At 38.5% G+C, this 21080-nt stretch overlaps 3 protein-coding genes across 7 annotated transcripts in view; 2 read left to right on the top strand and 1 right to left on the bottom strand.

Annotated features, from left to right (window-relative positions):
- Positions 1-21080, bottom strand: part of LOC108143384 (SH3 and multiple ankyrin repeat domains protein 1) — a 66987-nt gene that overhangs the window by 16161 nt on the left and 29746 nt on the right. For 4 of the 5 annotated variants that reach the window (XM_017267750.2, XM_017267754.2, XM_017267752.2 and 1 more), the window contains exon 3: positions 16572-17068. In XM_017267750.2, the coding sequence (XP_017123239.1) occupies positions 16572-16739 (168 nt within the window). In that variant the 5' untranslated portion in view covers positions 16740-17068. Of the gene's footprint in view, positions 1-10468; positions 10489-16571; positions 17069-21080 lie in introns of those variants that run through there. The other variant, XM_041707486.1, reaches the window with a different exon arrangement.
- LOC108143387 lies at positions 13564-15502 on the top strand. Its single transcript, XM_017267758.2, has 3 exons — positions 13564-15131; positions 15192-15327; positions 15386-15502. The coding sequence occupies exons 1-3, from the start codon at positions 14910-14912 to the stop codon at positions 15463-15465; spliced, it is 438 nt and encodes a 145-aa protein (XP_017123247.1). The 5' UTR covers positions 13564-14909; the 3' UTR covers positions 15466-15502.
- Positions 15602-16364, top strand: LOC108143386. Its single transcript, XM_017267757.2, has 3 exons — positions 15602-15877; positions 16029-16152; positions 16215-16364. The coding sequence occupies exons 1-3, from the start codon at positions 15611-15613 to the stop codon at positions 16304-16306; spliced, it is 483 nt and encodes a 160-aa protein (XP_017123246.1). The 5' UTR covers positions 15602-15610; the 3' UTR covers positions 16307-16364.

The raw sequence follows: 21080 nt of genomic DNA, 5'->3' as shown, positions 1-21080 counted from the left end.
TATTTAAAATTATTTAAACTCAAAAACATTATTTTAATAACTCTTGGTAAATCAAAAATAAATTTAATTTGTTATTAATATGATAATTTTTTGCAACAAAACTTATGAAGCTCTATCTATATTTGTTTGGTCTATTTTTCTCAGCTCTTAATATAAAAGCATGTGGTTAATATAAGAAATATTTTCTCTCTGTGCACAGAACGGATGGCTACTCTTTTTCCCGCCAAGAGGTCAATGACGTGTCTTTCGCCTGCAGCCATTCGAGCCGCTTCAAAGTCAAAGTCAAAGCCATTCAGCAACAGAAAGTTTACAGCCGACTTATCCCGAACCATCCCATTTGCTGGCTGCCTGGAACCCTTAGGTTTGCTCTGCATCTTCCTGTTCCCCGTTTCGTTATCATATAGTTGGGCATGGGGGCAAACTTTGCTCCAAAACTAGTTTCGTTTGGCTAGATTTTCGTGGGCAAAAGCTGTGAGCTGCTGCTCCTGCTTCTGCCGGTTGCCTCCTTTTAGGTGTCCGTCCGAGATGTTTGTCTTGTCATGCCCACCTACAGCACCAGAATCGGTTCTTTGCTAACTTCGCCCAGCCAAATGCACAAAACAAAATTAGTTTCACATCATTTAAACGAATCCCGTTAAAAGATAAGTTACAATTGGAATTTGAAAGAAATGGAACAGATTTTAATACGGTTAAATAGTAAATGATAGTGTAAAGGTTTCAAATTACTAGTATTATTATATTAACATAATGGAAGTATTGTGTTTTTTTTTCTAAGTGCAACTTGAACTGAGACGAAAAGTTCTCGCTGAGGCGTGGAAGAAAGTGTTGATGCTGAAGACTTCTTTTGAGGCCCCCAACTCATCGCATCCGATCCAACCCACCGAACATTTATCAGAGTCAAGTGCATTGAACTTGCATTCGCCGACATGAAATTTATTTGCCCACTGGGGGCGTGGCAGCGGCGACGCAACGCCCATCAGCCATTCATATTTTTTACACCCAGATGCATTTGGACAAACAGGGGGTTTTGCTATCCAGGGACAAAAGGACATTGACAGCGAGCGTCGAAAGGTGAACTAAAACTGTGGAAAAAAATGGAAAAAACAAAGCATACGAGAATTTGCAGAAATGTAGTGGCAGGCTAAAGGATGTGGACAAGCTCATGATGATGCCACAGCAAACAGGGGTGGGGTAAGAGCAACATAAAACTTGTGAATGCAGGTGACAGGCATTTGCAATAAAGCTGCTATCTGCAAAATGCCAGAGGCGGGACGAGAGGGGCATCACGTCACCTGGAGGAAGAGAAAGGAGACCTTTCAGAGATTAACCGTTGACAATGTTGCACGGAATGCGGCAGTCCGTCCGAAAAGCGAGCTTAAGAGCCAGGCAGCATGACAGAACCATGTTGCCAAGATATTTCCCCGTCGGTGGTATATGCCCCATCTGGCAGACTAAGTGCCGCTGGTTGGTGTTTTCGGGGGGAGGTGGACAAAGTTGGGAAATGCCTAGCCAAAGAACCCACACTTTGGCCACACAGTTTGACAGGAAGTGGATTGGAAAAAAGAACTTACAAAAGCATAACACTAAAGATTTTACGGATTTCTTTAATGCGGCAACCATTTTAAATTTACTTCCAAAAGTTTTCTGCTCTTACACAATGTCATGGAAATAATAAATTTTAAGAATCTTATTTCTTTTTTTCTTGTTAATACCTTTTTCATATTTCTAGTCTTCATATATAAAATACCTTTTCTTCACCATCATATCATTTTACATTCGATTTTTTTTCAAACTAATGCAGTTAGCCTAAACAAATTTTCAACACAGACTGCACCAGAAGGGAAAATCAATATTTACATAGACACAAGACCCCAGACAACAACGACTACGGCAAACAAACAAACAAAAACAAGGCAGGCAGACATTAAAAACAAAAACACAAGCCAACAGCATGCATCCATCTAAGTATGCACGGATATGTATATGCGATATATACGTGTCTGGCGACTATGACTGCCTAAGAAGAGCTCCCTGTAGCTGGAGGCTGGAGAAATCCCCATTTCGCCCTGTCTAGGCTTGAATCTAAGCAGAAACATGCGACAAATTTCCAAGAGGGGAGGTCCAAGTGTAGAGGGCCTTCCAAGGTTTTTCTCGTTTGGGGTTAAAGAACGGTGGAAATGCTTTCAGCATTTTCATATTCCTACGCACGAAGGGAGATGAAGGGAAATGCTTTTCGGCTGTATAGCAAACAAACAACACAAAATATAAATAAATGGGCATGCAAATAAAACCCAAGACGAAGCCAGGATACACTTGGTTAGGTGTAGAGTGTAAACGTTAGTTTTATCAAAATTTTAATTCAACTTTTGCAAATAAGTCCCTTTTGCATTTGTTGCGAGCTTCGGTATTAAATTATCTATATATAATATATGATTTCTTCACAATCAGATTTATAATACAGTTCCTTAGTTAAATTCAAGTTTCTAAGATTTTTAAAGAACATTTAAATAGTTAGGTAGTGCACATTTTTCTTTGCATAGTAAAACAACCCTTAACCAAAACATAAGGGGTGGCTGAAAGAATTTAAGCAATCCCTGGCAGCAGGAAAAACCTCTGAACCGCTTTTCCAGCTAGCCGAGAGTGCATTGGCATCTGGCACAGCCTGCAGGAAGGAAAGGATATGTCGCCGGCCAGTAAAAATGGCCAGTGAAAGGTAGTACAAAGGCCTCCGGACTGGCCATTTCCATTTCTATGTCAAAGTCATTCCGCTGGACAATGTAGAACAATAAAATGCGCCACTAAACGATACACGACACACAACAAACAACAAACAACAGCAAACAACAACAAACGACACGAGGCACTGAAGAACGGGGCACCATAATGATGATAATGATGCCAATGATCGGCAGTCGGGGAGACATGCGCGACGTGTCCGACGATTCTTTCACTGACCATTTGCTGAACACTCGAATTGCTAATCGATTCGATGCCAAACGTGCTCCATGCTTAACCGTACTTAGCCGATCCGATCGAGGCGGATCAATGGATCCGATCCATTGGTTGCAGTGGCTGGGAGCCAAATCCATTCCCCCATTTGTTCTGGCCACTTTCTTTCTTGGCTTATTTATGTCAGCGAGTGGAGTTCTGTTCTCCACTCCGTCCACTGCGGATTACTTGAGCAAACCTTTACCGTTCTCCGTCATGCATAAGCAGGGGTAATTCTGGCCATTAAATTAATTATGACCAACTGTGTAAGAAGCATTTGCAGAGCTATGGGAAAAACCCACCCAATTTGTTTCCTTTGGGGCACAAAAAGTAAGTCACCCTTGAAAACGGCAATGAAAATTATACTGCGTAAATAGTATAAACGAAATCCTAATGGAATTTGCTTTAGTTTTGGGGGTGGCTAAGCAAAGGCTCTCTAATGACATACCTTGAAAAATTCGATTTATTTGGGTAAGGAATTTTTGTTTGAAGTTCCATTGTAATGTCACAATTGTTTGGGTGCACAGAATTTAATGTTATCAATTTCGATACATTAAGCATATTTTATAGTATTTTTCTATACTACATATAAATTAAGACAAAAGAGTCTTTTGTAGAAAATTCTTGTAAGATGATTTAAATAATATGCAAAATCTTTAAGGCAATTAAAGCCAAAATAATAATCAAACACTTTTAAGCCCTCTAAAAAAATCATTACCAACTTAGAATGTACCAATTTAGTCACAAGCACTTTTATATTTACATTCGTTTCCGTCTATTATATTTTACCCTTCCCTTTTTATTGGCGCATCCATACATATCTAAGCCACATTGACCTGTTTCAAATTTTGCTCTGGGATTAAAAAAACTACTCTTTGGGACCGCTGGCGATGCTGGTAGCCATTTGCCCAATCAATGCAACACCAAGCGGACAACGGACAAGCGGACAACGGACAAGCGGACTACAGAGTATGGACTGCGGACTATAGACAGCGACTAACTGCAAACAAGTTGGCAAACAAACTTCCGTCTCAGTGCACTCCAGCACTCCAACAATTGCTGAGGCTCCAGCACGCTGACTGATGCCACTCAGTGCTGGCAGCTTATTGTGACCCAAATAGACAGCCATCGGTCAACTGGCAGCCAAACGGCACAGGAAAGAAAGCGCAGCAGAGGTGTACTCTGTGGATATATCAACACAGATATGGAGACGGAGAGGGGCACCCATTAGCTGAGTGGCTGGGTGAAGTCCAACTGCAACTGCAACTGCCAATCGGATGAAATCAACCTCGAGTGACAGCTCGGGGGCTGAGCCCTTCGAGCCGGCATCAAATGATCAAAAGCCGATCAGAGAAGATCTATTCAAGACAAATGAGACCTTCGAATTGGTGTCGTATTTGCAGATAGACATTATATTTATATTATAAATATTATGTGTTTAACATAACCATGGTAAATGATTATAAAACAATCACAATTTGTTACAGTCATATCGATTAGATAAAATTATTTTTTAAATCAATTTGAATTAACACAGAATATTGTTTATAAAGTATGTTTTCTTTTGGTGAACTTCTATTGAAAACATAACTGTTAATAAAAAGCATTGTAAAAAAAAAATTAAAATACAGTATTAATTAAAATCTATTCATGTTTTTTATATTTTCATAACAATTTTTTTTTGGTGCTACCTCCTAATAAATTGAACATGGCTTCAGCTACATTTTTCTTTTGAACAGAAACAATTAAGTATACGCAGCGTGCGCAATCTTTTAGCAGTCCAATTAACGCCGTGCATGTGGCATGTGGCAAATGGAAACTCACTTCATATCGTTCAGTTCATAAACAAAACCGCAAAAAGCTTTGAAATCCCGGCTACTGCAACTGCAGTTTCAGGTGTGAATTACAAAAACGGCAAAGCCAAATATATTTTCAGGCTCCGCAAACATACAAAAACTCATTGGCTGATAAAATCCAGGTGCTGGCCAAGTGTGAAAATTGCCTAAAACAGCTGGCCGCACTTCTGTCAACGATTAGGATTTCTGTGTATTATCTTAGTTTTCGATTTTCAAGAATGGTACAGCAGGGCCCAAGCCATGTTACCTTGTGTTCTACGAGGCGGATTTTGTCTCAATTTGAATTTTTGCGGGCCTTTGCTAGTGACTGCAACTTAACGGTAAACGGAGGCAAAAGGGTACCCACAAATGGCAAAAGCAACTCGAATGCGAAAATTTATGCAGCCATGGAGCTGAAGTTGCAGCTGCCATGGCAAAAAAGTTTTCTTGGCCGCTGCGGAAAAACTGACCGCAGCCATATTTGACAACGGAACGTGCTCTGGAAGTCTTGGCCCCCGTTCTTGGTCCCATTCTCGTTCTCGTCCCCATTCCGGCTGCCCACTCTGCGATCTTGGCCCCAGTCTCGGTTTTAAATCAATCTCTGGAGTGGCTGGCTGCGGTCTCGTGGCCCTTTATGTGCGGTTCAGCGATTCTATTTAGAGGTGAACGGGACACAAATTGCATCTAATGATGAATTTGTTTCACCTGAAAATAGAGTAGTAAGTCCGGGAATGCCGCTATTTGGGTCAACATCGGTCGGTAAAGTGCCACTTGTAATTAGGGAACATTTCGCGATTGGGCCTGGGCCATAAACATATGGCCAGCGACTTCAGCCATCAGCTGGCCATCGAAGCCACCAACAGAGCCAAGTGTTTGGAGTCTGCACAGCCACAACAAACAAGCCGAAGTGCTGGAAAAATGCTGCCAATTGCAAGGCACGAAATCTCACAGCTCGTAAATCGAAAACAGTTCCCTCTGGAGTTGGAGGACATATTTACACAGGAAAAAAACTTTAGCTCTCTATCTTAGCGGCAAAAATATAGCTATATTAAGCTTTCTAATTGCCGTAAGCCTCAATTATAAAATGACAAAGTTAAAATTCAAAGCAACCCATAGCAGCTTATGTTTGTTATACAATAAATAACTTAAAACTTAGTTAGTATCAAAGATGTATTAGAGTTCTCGAGAAGTTTCGGTGAAAATCACTTTTAAGTTTGGATCCAAAGAGATTCTGTCACTCATGTGTTAAATTTTTTTTTACAACATTTTTGGCATCGATATTTGAACAAGGCCATTATTATATAAAATGACAAAAAAGCAGTACTTTTTCACCGTGCAAACAAATTCTCTATGTGTTTTGGGGCGTCGCCTGGTGCGCGAATTATGCCACCAACGAGCAAGCAAATGCGAAATCTTTTTTCGGCTTACTTCGCTTGTTTTTTCCCCCCAACCGCGCCCCACCCCTGCATTTTTCACTTTGCTTTCTGCCAAATTGCAATTGGAGACTTTGCCAGTTGCAACTCGGAGCTAGATACTTGCAACTGGCGATGCTGCACGTGCGCCGTATCGGAAACGAGTTTTTGCTACTTTAATTTGGCCAACCAACCGCATGGTGGTAGCGGCGGCTCGTATCCAAAAAAGATAACTGCTGGCAGGCTGGAAAAGCTGAAAAACCATGCTGAAGGACATTTGGTGTCTATGGCAAATGAGGCGGAAAAACTGCGAGAAAACAGAAACTGCCGCAAAGCGAAGCACCAAAAGGAAAGGTAACTAAGAAGGAAGCCAAGCAGATACCACAGGAAAAATTCAATGGGAAGATAAAAATACTTGAAGGTAAAGACTATGTGTTACCTTTCAAAAAGTAAGTTTACCTTTAGAAATTAAAGTTTAAATAGGTATATTTTTAAAAGAATTTTTTAAGCTTTAAATGTATTAAATTAAAAAAAAATACTAAATTTAGTTAAAATATTTTTAAATTTGTTGTAGCCAACAAAATCACCCCAAAACTTTTCACCATTTACAGGGAATTGCTTGCCTTGACTGCTGAAAAACAAAGGCACGAAAGGCAAACTGTTTGTAAAATTGTATCGAGCTATCTGCGGCTTGTTTAAGTTTGAATTGCAGGCTGTTTTTTTCTCCAGCCGACTGGCTCCTTTGGCCAAAGTCAATTTTACAAGCAATGAACTCGAGATATTTTCTTCGATCCTCATTCTGCCTCTCCTCTTGAGTTTTACTTCATTTTTGCTCTGAGCACTTTGCTGGCGTCAAAAGTTCTTTTCTGTGGCGTTAGTTTCAACTAGGGCCGAGACACGCCCACTAAATTGCCAGCATATTTGCTGCCAAAGAGATGGAGACTTGGCCTTACTCCACCCCCCCCGTCTCCAGCTCAACCCTTTCCACAATTTTGTCGCTTTGGCTGTACGTTAAAATAGCTCAAGTGGTTGCAGCTTAGCGATAGGAGGGGGCGGACGAGAAAGAGGCGTGGCAGCGGTGTAGGGGCATTCAACCTGGTCCACACACTCACATTCCTCTTAGTGCCTTTGGCACAGTTATGCCTGCACTGAGAAAAAATGCATAGTTAAGAAGGGTTGCTTTAACGATATAAAATATGTTTCCCAGACTTGTAATTTTTGAATATTAGTTTTGATTTAGATCCTTTTTTAATACATAATAACGATATTTCGCAAATGTTTTCTGGCATCAGATATACTCCTTTAGGTTTACGTTGCCTAGACAAATACCCAATTATATATTATTTTATTTATGATGTATATGTAAAATTGACTATCATTGGCCGAACCACTATTTATTAATTAGAGCTTTAAAGTACTGTATACTTAATCTTTTCTTTCTGTGTGGGCGCTGCCATTCTATAAAGGCTGAGTCCACATTTGGACATGAGCTGCTGAGGAACTCAGACACCTTCTACTACCTCTACTAAACTCAAGTCGACTGGATTCGCACCAATTGAGCTGTGATTTAAGTACGCCATAAATGGTGAAGTGCGAGATTGAGATACTCGAACACTTCGACTTGGCATACGGGTTCTTACCTCAACAGAGAGACGAAGCATAAGATAAGTTTGCTCAATAATGGCTAATCGTTAGTAATATGGGGTCTTCACAACAATGCTGGTATTCCGTCCACCCTCCCCAACATTCAGATCATCATAATTATAATATCCGTTGTGGATGCTGTTCGAGGGTTTACCACCCGCCTCAGTGCTCAATTTATATAAACATTCTATATTCACATACGACGGTTTAAAACAAATTGACGCAAACTAATGAACATAATCTACAGCCACATATAAACAGTCACCGGAAGTGCTTCATTGTTCGGCGTTGGGGCGTCGGAAATTGAAAAGCAACCCAAAACCAACATCAAATTTAAATTTGCAAACAAAAAAAAAAAAAGAGAGAGAACTAAATAAAGTACAGCAACATAAAAGTGCCATTAAAAATTTAGGTAGAGGGCAGCTCAAACAGAATGGCATACACATGAAGAGAAAATTACATTTATGCGAGTGTTTTTTGTGTGTATTTGGAATTGAACTTGCGTTGTTCAATTTGCCTGCAACACTTGAGCGCTCTTCAAAATGCTTTAAACTTTCCGCGCTGTTAACAGTCGTTGTTCGTCACCTCTTTTCTTTGTTTTTATGGCGATTATTTCATTTATATTTTACGTTATTTTATTTGATTTTATTATACAAGCGAACGGTTTAAGAGATTTATTTACAGTCATTGGCGGTGTAAAACTCTCAGAGCTACAGTATTTAAACAAGTATTTTTTATGTTTTATTTTTTTATATTAAAAGCAATTAGTGGTTTTAGCATAAGTTTATGGTAATGGACACCAAACCTGTAAGTTATAAACTTGTGTAACTTATAATCATTTTTTAAACGCCAACTCAAATGCATATTTTGATTTACTGAAAATAGTAGTTTTTGCAAAAAAAAAATAAAATTGCGTTACCGTATTACGTGACAATATCATAAATTCAAACTAAAGTATTATCACTTCAAAATGTTTATTACAATAATGCAATTAAGAAAAATTCCAATATTATATTAATTAAAGCTATTTATTTCACTTTAATTCCTGTGGATTCTGACGCATTTAATAATCACAGTTTTAAAAGGACTGTAACTAATGTTTTTGTTTACTTTCTGCCATTATTTTCTTTTAGTTTGAATGTCAACAAGGGTGGCTTTTTACTTTTTTTTGCTAAAATCAAATCACTACAATTACTTTTTGCTTTTGTCTGAACTGTAGCACTCCCCAGTTTTTTGTTGTTGTCCCGCTATTATTGTTCAAGTCAATTACCTCGCTTTATGCAACTTTCATTGATACATGAAGCGATAAAAGCACAGAAATAAATGTAATTTCAGAGTCAAGGTCGTTTGGAGGGCGACTTACACAATTCGATTTGTCTATCGGATTTAATTTATTTAAGTTGGTTGACCTGTTAAATTGTTAGCCAAAAAAATTATGAATACAAAAAATTAACAAAGAAAGAAAAGCTGGTTTTGTACATTTAAATCCTCAAAAAATTAACAACCTGAGAAACAGCATAATAAATGGTTATTATACGCGAGATTCCCAAATTCACATTGAAATAAAAGTAAAACAAACAGGCAAAAAGTTTCACCGAAATATTTGGGTTTTTTCTTGTTGTTTTGCCAGTTTGTAAATTATTTGTTTGCCTGCTGATAAAATGTCAGAAATTTTGTTGAAATATTCTGTGGTCACAGTCTGTTCACGATAATGTTATCGAGAACTGTCCGCAGGCAAAAAAGAAACCACTCACAGTGGTCATGGATACATATCCATTTGAAGCAGCCCTGCCCCTCCTCTCGTTTTTATATTTTTTCTTGCTCCATTTGCGAATGCCTGAAGCGCCTTATTCCTTTTTTTGCATTTTAATTGAATTACAAGGGAGGAGTTGGCGGAGATTGGGTACTCCAGGGGGGGTCGAGGTGTATGGAAAAACAGTTCCTGGTCGCGTGTGTTCGGGCTTGGCGGCGTTAGAGGGGTCCTCCGACTCCCAGCCATAAATCTGTTACTGTTTGCTGTACTTGACACATTTCGTAGTTGGAACTGAATGTGCCTCGTTGTCTCGCTGGTGGAAAACAGCGAAAAACGAGTGTTGCAACTTGCAACCAAATATTTGCGTAGGTGTTCGACCGACTGTCGCTGCGGGCTTCGTGTCAATTAAAATTAAACTTAAACTTTAAAATTAATAAATACATATTGCAGCAAGGAAAGCAAATGTCTTACAATAAATGATTTGCATATTATTTGAGAATAAAATTATTTTAATGGAAATTGTTTTCAATTGTAGTTCATTCTACAACAAATTAATGATCCTTTGTGTAGCTCAATGCATGTCATTGAGTCTTGAAACGTAAATAATTGGAAAGAAGAAAAATGTTTCAGTTAAATTATAATTTCATTTTGGCATAATTTCAATATATATACATTTTTCCATTATTTTTTCAATGTATACGATTGGTTTGTTTAATTCTGTCTTTCCAAACAATTAAACATTCCCTTGTGGACCGCAAGTATTAATTATTCATGGTATTATCTTGGCATATGTAAGTAAGTAAGTATTAATGGGTGTATTATAATCAGCCACAAACCTTAAACCAAAAGGCCACCTGCGCCAATGATTCGCAGCGATTGCCAGAAGACGATATCGGATCAGATGAGAGTCAAACATTGCGGCGTGTAAATTTAATCAGTATTTATTTGTTCATTGATTCCAACGCAGTGCAGCAGGTCAGATTGCGTATACGTAGCGTGGGTTGCCACAACATTTCCATTTTACAATTTGTTGAATTCATCCAAAGCAGGCCACGTGTGTTTTATTTGTTCCACGTTTTAATTTTTAATTTGTTTGACATTTAATTAAATAAAAAACGCCAGGAGCAGCACCGAAATTAATGAAAACAAAACATTTTAATTAATAACGAGGAATCTTGTTACCGGCGATGGTTGATGTTGTTGTGGATGTCATGCCGCAAAACAATGCTCTCGTTTTGTGCATGTAAATTTTCTCTTGTACATATACACTGACTTGTATATAGGATGGAATTTACATGTTTAGCCTACATACAATTTACATATCACGCATACGCAATGTAAGCCCGAGTGAGCAAGGCAAATGTCATAAAACTCTTTTTATGAATTTTATTTAATTTAAGTTTATTTTTTGTACACTTTATGATGGCTGCATGCTGTTGTGTTGTGAATTTTTTTGTTATGCTCTGAAGTAAAGCATGAGAAATTTGCATACAGCGAGTGGGATACTCGAATATTTATGCGTTCTATACTACATGCCATGACCTTTACATGCCTTAAACATATACACATTGTTCCCTATGCCCTCAAATGGTTATAAAACTTTACCACTTCATTGTTCCCAGCTCCTATTGCCTTCCCCATTTGCTCCTAGTAGAGAATTCAATCTCAGCCGAGGACTTTTACCCAATCGAGTGCAGGGAGCGCTCTATCGGCAGCATCTTTATTGCTGCGAACAATGGCTTGAGCCTGGCAGGAAGCCCTTCCCTCCAAAGGGAGCGAAATTATCCACAAAAGTATGTGACATTCTGGCGTTTTGCTAGGCGGCCCGAATGAATAATGCGATGGCGGGGCCAAGTAAAGTTCTCACCCAAATTAACGGTTCAATGGGCAGAGAGACGGGCCCCCAGATATAGACGCAGATGGGTCCTGCAACTAGGTCTCTATGCCACTTAAGCTGAATGAGAGATGGAGGAGAAAGAAAGGAAAGGGGAACAGGGCGCGGGAGTGGGAGTGGGACAAAAAGTCGCTGAAATGATGTCGTGCGTGCGCAAACTATGCGGCGTCATTAAATCTAACGAGCGCCCAGAGATTGGATGGGCGAAGAAGTACAAAGGGGGTCTTATATAGACACAAGTGCTGTGCAAAATGTCTATATTTTGAAAATATTCGAGGCAGCGCTAAAGTTTTCGCAGTAATTCCCAAAAGACTTTTAGGCAGTCAACTCTCTGCATGTGATTTGAAACTACACATTAAGTTGGCTTAATTAGGGCATTGCCCATTTTCTAAGCTTAATTGCCATTGTTGGTTTCTAGGCAATTTTAGCTCAAGATTTATTGTGTTTATTTTGAACAAAAATGTCTTAAATTGATTAAAGTTGCGGGTGTAGCTTATAGGAAAATCTTTCTTTACCAAACACATATACGATTTCGCAGACCACAATTACTGTTGGCTAAAAGCAATTTTTGCCTTCCTTTCTGCCTCATGCACTTTTAGTTATCCTGTCTGTCTGTCTATCTGTCTGTCTGTCTATTCTTGTTGGAAAGTTAAGAGCATTCGATTAGAAATCCCCTTTGAATGCTTTAGTCTTTGGCTGATTTATGGTGGAATTTTGCTTGCACTTTATCCAACTAAGTTGAACTTTTGTTACAACAAAGTTTTGAAAATTAAATTAAAGACAGTTTCCTTCAGGGTTAGAATACACACTTATAAAATAATTTAAAGTCTTTAACATATAATTTTAAGGTAATTGTGAAACAGTTGAAACATTTCCAATAACCATTACCTTTCGTTTTCTTATCGTAATTCCATTAAAAATGTTCCCTACACGTATTTTCCATTGCTACCTTAGACCAAAATTGAGCCACCAAGAAATCCATCTGCGGCTAAGCTTTCCTTACTGGTTTCTTATCGCCATGAGCTAAAGTTGTTTATTAACTGAGCTGAACTTCGGGCCAAACAAAGCCCGTGGAGCATTACAAGCAAAACAACTTAGACGCAAACCGGTAAGTAACGCCTACCCAGAAATCGAGGCAAAAACCCAGCTAAAAATACAAAAGCGAATACAGATCAGAAAAGCTTCAATTTCGATTTGCTTAGCAGGCGGAAGCCGAGATGCCAGAGGCCCACACACAACAGTGAACTGGAGCAGCGACATATTGGCTGAGTGACTGACTGACAGACTGTTTGACTGATTGATGGATGGTGTGAAGTTTAATTGAAGCTCCGTTTGATCAACGCGGATCGGTCATTGAAAGCGAATTCCACGCCAGACCTAATAATAACACATTTATAGAGCCCGCCGCCATCGTCAGGTGTCCCGATAACGGACGTCGACCGATAAAATGTAAAATTATTGCCATTCACGTTTGTCTTGGTCTCCGGGATTTACTCAACCGTTCTTCAGTTACCAAAGGCTCTCAAAAGGTTGAGCAAAAATGTGAAAAGAAGAAACACCTCAATTGGACTGCAAATATTTGCGCCATGATGGCATGAATCGTATTCTTTATGACAGGCTGTTGGCTATATATGGGTACGTTTATAGGGGGTTCTATGTTCAGTCGCAAGAGAAAACCTGCGATAAGATATGCGGCCAGTACGCTGATTGATATACGACTGTGGAAGCAGGAAATGTGTCGACAACCTGATATGCTTTCACGTTTTTTAAATCTGAAAGCCAGGTGGAATAGCTCATGGGAATCAGGAATGGTCTATGGGGGTTCAATAAACATATAATTTAGCATATATAGTCATATATATTTTAAATAAAGAGTGATTTATTGTTGAAAGACGAAAAGTTTCCATAAGAAACTTGTTTAAGAAATAAATTCCCAAAGTTCGTTCATAAAACCAATATATAAAAAAATAAGAACAAAAATTTGAGAAATAAAGTACAGAGATAAGAAGTTCGAAAAAATAAAACTCTTAAATAAATTTTAAACGAAATTCCAAAAGTAAACACAAGCCATTTTCAACCCAGGACCTGCCAGTGCGAACTTATATCACCCGAATAACAGTTTGAATAGCACAGGAAGCATTTGGTTCCCACACCCGATCAAAATTTACAACATAATTTACAAAGCTGCTAGCTGACACTACAACCAGAACAGCCACGCCCCCACGCCCCAATGAGCGCCCCCGAAATACAAAAACAAGGCAGAGTCTGTCACTTGCCACGTCGAACTGGAATTGACCAAATTGAAAACGGAACCGGCACGAGAGACCGGGCCATGCAATTAGCTGGGGGTCATTGTGTTCGGTTCAGCGCAGTTCACTTCCAATCGAATCGATTCCTGTGCGATTTCGAGTTCGGTATCAGCTTAGGTTTCGGTTTCAGTTGTTGTTTTTGTTTCGACTGGGGTCTGGGTTTCGCACCGAATTTCCGTTTGCAATTTTGCGGTTTCAATATTGAAATGGGGGCGGCCCCCGTATTGGAATTGCGTTTGACAATGTTTCGACAGCAATTTGCTCAACAAATTGTTATTAAATGTATACAATTGATTGGCCATTGTTGGGCCTTCATTTACACAATGGACAAGGATTAGCCCCTCTTTGGAAACACTAAGATTACTGAAAGAAAGATTTTCACTTCCGAGGTGTTTAACATAAGTTATCTGTTCACCTTATTTTAGTTTTTGAACTTTATCCCTTAAACACACATTTTATTTCTTTTTTCTTTTCAAGATTTTCAAAAAATGTTTAATTTGATCTATAAATATCTTAGTATTGGTTACATTCATTTCATTACCAATCTAACCTTCCTTCTAGATGGTTTTTTTTTTTCTTTCTTGACAGACTGCCATTCAATTGTCAAATATCTTTGAATCTGCAGCGTCACGATTTCTGGTTGGGCGCACGACTTCAGACACTGCAGTTGTGCCGGAAAATTGCATTGAACTTCAAAAAATTGAAACTTCACGAGGGCATTTGGCAGCCATTCGAGGGCAGGGGGGCGTGACCGATTTTATGTTGTAAGGGCACGTGGCAGCCTTTAGCCGGATAAAATTTCAATCAACAAAAAGTGGTAAAAAAAATTGCATTGCATTTCGGCTGTAATTGGTTTTTTGTGTGGGTCACCCAAATTAGTTTAGTTCAAAATTTCGCCACTTTGCAGACAGAAATAAATTTCATATACCTGATTCATTGTTTCATTAGTTCCATTTCCCTACTTTAAAAATATATCAAGATCAACTGATCTTTGCATTTAAGACTGTCGATCAAAATTCATGTAGAAAATCATAAATAATTGTATTCACCCCAAAGTACTGTGATTTTAACAGTATGTTCTTTAAGCGGTGTTGCTTTTTTTTGCCCCTAAACGTAGGTTGCATGATCATTGGCGGGATCTTCATCATTTTCCATGTTGGGGAGCTAATAACGCATACGAACGACACAATATTTATCAGGGAGGTGTCCAACAAATCCTGGAGTCCAGTCGTCATGTCTCCGGTCCTGGTTTTTGGAACTCTAAGCTCTATCCTGCTCGTCTATGCGGCCGCCAAGGTGAGACGGTTATTCTTCGATTCAGCTGGAGACTACTGATATAACCTATTAACTATTTAGCGCAAACGAGGATTTGTTCTTCTCTGGCTAGTAGTATACGTGATTATACTCTTCTTGTACTTTATATTGGCCATTGTCGCGCTAGTGAAGGTCAAACCTCCTCCAATTATATTGACTGTTCAGGTGGTGATTATTGGTGGGTATTCGTATTATATATTCTAAATGTGAATTAATATTTAACCTCATTCCCATAGTTGGGTTGGTGTACTCTCTGATGATAGTGCATGCTTTCTTCAAATATCTCGGCAGTGTGGAATATGACGATTCTATCTGATCTAGTCATCATCTTTTAATTTGTCTACTGTATACAAAGTCGAAGTAGATAAATAATCGGACAGTGTCAAAAATTCTATTTACTCAACAAGTTATAGAAATTTTTTGTTTAGAATTTGTAGAGCAATTTTTGAATAACCTACACCATGGCGTGTCGCTGCAGATATCTGAAACAGATCTTCACCAACTGCTGCTTCTGCTATTCCCTGCGATTCGGGGTGCTGCTCTTTGGCTGCATCTTCCTCACCTGGTTTGTCTACATCACCATTGGCACCGGCTTCATGATGGAGTGCATCTTCCCGGCGGAGTACCAGCGGTCGATCTTCGCAGCACCGGCTGCCCTCAAGGCCACTATGGTTTTCTCCTTTTTCGGAATCATAGTCTCTGCAATGCTCTGCCTTGGAGTGCATAATGTAAGTTTCTTTGGTTTTCAAATTGTTATTATAACTTAAAAAGTCTGCCAAGTGGTAAAATTGTAACCCCAATATTCAGAGTTCAATTTTCAGGAATAAAACTTAAAATCACTTTAAGGATTTAATTTATTCCATTTATTTTCCCTATTAGAACAATGAGATGCTCTTTTTACCCTTTCTGGGTTTTACGCCAATTTGGATACTGGTTCACATTCTGTCCTTGACAGTCTATGCCTTCAATTGGGTGATAATAACCCTGACAGTCATCACAATGTGTGGGTTTTTTATCAAATTTGTTCTATATTTTTATTTATTTAACTAATCTTTTTTCGAATAGTTATTTTGCTGTACGCCTGGTTAGTGGTTTGGTCCTACTATGTGGAACTTCTATTCGCCTACGAGGAAGAATTGGAAACTGGTTATGTCTAAGATCGATAACTGATTGTACAATATTTACAACTTTCAAAATAAATTTCTGTCATTCAAATGAATTGATAAATATTAGTGGAATTAACTAAGCATTAATAATTAAAGTATATTTTGCATAATACTCATTAACTTTTTATAGAAAGGGCCCAAGTTGTAGATGTTTTTTCCCCGTTTAGTGAGTTTCTAGCGCACATGAGACATGCACTGCTCTATATACACTGCGAGATAATGATAATTGTTTTGGTAATGACAGTGACCGACATACCTTCGGCAGCGAGGCGAGCACCTGCTGTTTGACATCCCAGACGAGCCGCTCCGATGGGAACTGCAGACACTTGTAGACATTCAGCTCCGGCACGTGGATGCGCACCAGTAGCCATCCGTCCCGCGGCTCCGGCGGCGGCTCATCGTCAAACGCCCCCGGCCCGGACATGGCGTCCGTGTTGGCCGGGTTCTGTTTGACTTTGGGCGTGGGTGGGTGGTACGTCGTAATTTTGGCGGCTTTCTATCACTCTCTCCACGGAAAAAACGAACCTTCTCCCTCTCCTTCTGGGAGTTCTCGTTGCCGCTCCTTTTCGCGTTCTTTTTTCGCACTTCAAAGGGTCTTTCCTTGAGTTTGGTAAATATTCGTAAATTTGTTTATATTTTTTTTTATTGGCAATTTATTTAATGGGTCGGCTGGTTTGGGCCTTCTGCTGATGGAATCCGTTTCGTTTGGACATTTCGCTGGGGATGTGTCGTAAAGTCTGTCGCATGGTGGTTCTGAAATAACAAAATATATGGGTTTGTTAAATAATTACAGAACTTAAATAAGCAATTGCAAATGGGCTCCTGAAATATGACATAAACAAGCAAAATATGTGTGCCCACGCTTTTATAATTGCCATCAAAATATGCTTCCTGTCCGGCATTCAAAATAAGTCATACATAATTATAGTGCTTTTGGCAATTAAGCCATAAAACTTCTCTACTTTCATTTCCACTAAATGAATTTGCATGAAAACTGTATTTACATATGCAAAAGGCAAGCAATTTAACCAGAGAGAAAACGTGTTTGCATAGCACTTAGCGTTGAAAACTTAATTATACCCTTGCAGAGGGTATTATAATTTCAGTCAGAAGTTTGCAACGCAGTGAAGGAGACATCTCCGACCCTATAAAGTATATATATTCTTGATCAGCATCACTAGGCGAGTCGATCTAGCCATGTCCGTCTGTCCGTCTGTCCGTCCGTCTGTCCGTCTGTCCGTCTGTCCGTCTGTCCGTCTGTCCGTCCGTTTATATGCAAACTAGTCTCTCAGTTTTAAAGCTATCTGCATGAAACTTTCCCAAAAGTTGTCTTCCTATTGCAGGTAGTATATAAGTCGGAACGAGCCGGATCGGACGACTATAGCATATAGCTCCCATGGGAACAATCGGAAAAATAAATGAAAAAAAATTATAACTTTGCTGTTTTTTAATTTTTTGTTTAGTTCTTCGACATTTAGTAATGGTTAAATATTTCCGATTTACGGTTTAAATTTCATCAAAATCGGACGACTATAGCATATAGCTCCCATAGGAACAATCGGAAAAATAAATGAAAAAAATTATAACTTTTTTTAATTTTTTGTTTAGTTCTTCGACATTTAGTAATGGTTACATATTTCCGATTTACGGTTTAAATTTCATTAAAGTCGGACGACTATATCATATAGCTCCCATAGGAACAATCGGAAAAATAAATGAAAAAATATTATAACTTTTCTGTTTTTTAATTTTTTGTTTAGTTCTTCGACATATAGCAATGGTTAAATATTTCAGAATTATGGTTAAAATTTTATCAAAATCGGACGTCTATATCATATAGCTCCCTTAAAAATAATAAAAAAATATATAAAATAACTATCAAATAATTGAGCTGCAAATCATCATAGCTTCAATGTTTTTAAACATATACGAAAGTAAATCATAATTTTAATGTTTTCAAAAATGTTTAATTCTTGCAATAGCTGCAAGGGTATATGAACTTCGGCTTGCCGAAGTTTGCTTTCTTTCTTGTTTTTAAATTGGTTTACTTTTCCGAAATCCCGACTGCTGTTTTCCTACGCACTTCATATTAGCACTCAATTGGCACAGCTTTTACAGCCCCTCATTTTTATGTCTATGTCTCTGCAGTGATTGACAAAGTGAAAAAGAAAACAGTTTGGTCCCAGAAAACATTTCTCGTTGTTGATTACAGTTTGATATTGACATTTTATGGCTGCAGCACTGCAATGGCAGTTGCAACTGCAATTATGCACAAATTAAATTCACACGCTAACCCCGAAAGGAGGAGGTGCAAAAGGGGGTGTACAGCATGTAAATGTGTGCCAAAGGCGCGCTGACAGTTGTCGCTTTTGAAGGAGGTGGAAAAGGGGGCGGGGCGGGACGTGTTGAGGTAACTGGAACTGTGGGCGGAACGGGTTACCCACCAGCAACAGCAACCACATCTGCAAGTCCGCACTTTGTCGCATTTAATTGCGAGCGTGTTGATTGCATTCAACTAGTTAGTGTTGGCATTTTGGGGGCGAAAAGGGGCGGGATATGCGGGAAAACTAGTGTAAAATGGAAAACGCTCGCAGAGAAAGATATATATCCTAATTGAGGATAAAAGTTGTGGGTGTTTTTAATAAAAGATGAAAGGGGTCCAGCTAAATGTTAACATTAATACCCCTTCTTAAGAAGAGCAAAAGGTTGTAAAAGATGAAATGAAAGAGTATATATAAATTGAACAAAGACTTGTTGAGTTATTAATTTGTAAATAAAAATACAATCAAATCTCATAAATAAATATAAATATTCCTACTATTTCTTTTATTGAACTTTAATTTTAACTTGAAATAAATCTCTAAAATTCCAAGTAAACATTTTTGAAAAACATAAATTATTACCCAATCATTTTATTTATTTCCCTTTTGATATATCTGCCTGAAATTCTTGGCAATAAATTGTACTTTTTCACGAATTTTAATAATATTTATGTTAGGCTTTCGTTCAAAAAAATTTAAACGAAATATTACTAGTTTCCCTTTCCCAGTAAAATGTTCTCCAAAAAGTAAAATTAAGTACAGATAACATCACATTTCCCTGGTTCACTGCCCCCGTTTTTAACGGCACGCTCAAAAACAAATACGAAAATATGTCACGGTCAAAAAACTCCATCGAAATACATAAATTAAAAGCACAAATACGCATATCAATAAAAGTAAATACGAGAAATGAAAACTGCGTTTAAACAAGTGAGTCGCGAAGACAACAGGCCCGTTTACCTTGGCCGGCACTCGGCTGTCAATCAAACCTACAAATTTCCAAGCTGTTCAAGTGAAATTATCAACAAAGACGCCACGAAACGAAAATAAAAGCAAAAAAAAAACTGAAGTTGAGTGTCGTCGCCAGACTTCTGTTTATGATAAGCGAAGGTGACCAAGGCATTAGTATTAATGGTGATAGTGGAGAAGGCCAAAAGAGTGATAAGCCTAAAGATTTTTTGCCTTTGGCTTGGCACTTTAATTGGAAACGATTTGCGATACTTAAGTATACGCCACGTGGTCCCACCAAAGTCATTCAACTTAATTTAAAGACAAGAAACGCAGGCAGGTAAATCGGTAATATCATTCGATGGTCTTTTTATTGGCTATTCCAGCTTAGCCAGTCATGATTTTAATTGAAATTTCAGCCAGCGAGTTCCGGAGGCAAAAGTTTATTTCGCTTTTAATTGGAAAAGTTGCTGGTCCATACTTTAGCCCATAATGGGCCTTTGAAATACTCTATGCTCTGCCATGAAATATATGTTCTGCGGCATATGGAAGGTCTGCCTGATTTACTGGTCAGTAAATTTTGCCCCTTGGTCTATTCACCGATTTGCAGCGATTTTTCACTTGAACTAATAGGAAAATTGTGCCCGACCTTTGATGGTTGTGGGGTGCGTGTGAAATTCGGGGAGCAACTGTCAGGCAAGTAAATCAAAATTTATGTGTTCGCTTCTTTTTTTCGCTACCCCTCGTAAATGTTTGTTTTTTTTTCGAACAGACAGCTGTCTTGCGGCTGTCAAACTAAGAACTTTTGGTGCTCCCCGCTTTCGATCGCTATTACCCACCCTCTTTGTATATATCTAGGGATGTCTGGCCTGTCTGTTGTCTGTCCTTTCTATTGTCTTAGCCATGACAGTTATTTGGTTTGGCCACTTTCGTATACGCTTTACTTTTTTGCCAGACCCTGTGCGAAAACACTATTGCATAAGGTGCACGTTATCTATTGGTGTAAAGTAATTTTATGGCTCTCTTTTTATGACGGAATCAATTGTTGACAGCCGCAAAGGTATTATTGGGTGAGGTAAACATAAATTGGTTTTACAGCAAGTAAATATAAAAGATAGCCCAGGTAGTGATGTCGTTGTTTTATTGCAGAAAGATGAAAGGAAAAGCCGCTTTAAGAAAGGATATGTTTCCAATTTTATTGGCTAATTTTGCTATTTTTATTGCTCTTAAAATTTTTATACTTGTCTGATGTCAATCTCAACATACTGTAATTAATAATGAATAGTTATAAAAAATAAAAATAAATCGTATACTTGATTTTAAAGTGTAGTTGGTAATAAACTTTAGCAATTGCTCGCAATACTACAATGAATGTCGCACTTTATCCCTTTCATATGAAGCTCTCTAGTGGTATCTTGATTCTAGGCACATGACGAATTTTCTTTGGCATATTTCTTTTTTGGACCTGGCCCACTTGAGCAGTTTTGGAGTGCTGT

Source organism: Drosophila elegans, unplaced genomic scaffold (genome assembly GCF_018152505.1).
Source record: "Drosophila elegans isolate 14027-0461.03 unplaced genomic scaffold, ASM1815250v1 contig_183, whole genome shotgun sequence".
Classification (NCBI taxonomy): Eukaryota; Metazoa; Arthropoda; class Insecta; order Diptera; family Drosophilidae; genus Drosophila; species Drosophila elegans.
Note: the sequence above shows the minus strand (reverse complement) of the source record. Positions and strands in the feature narration are given on the sequence as shown.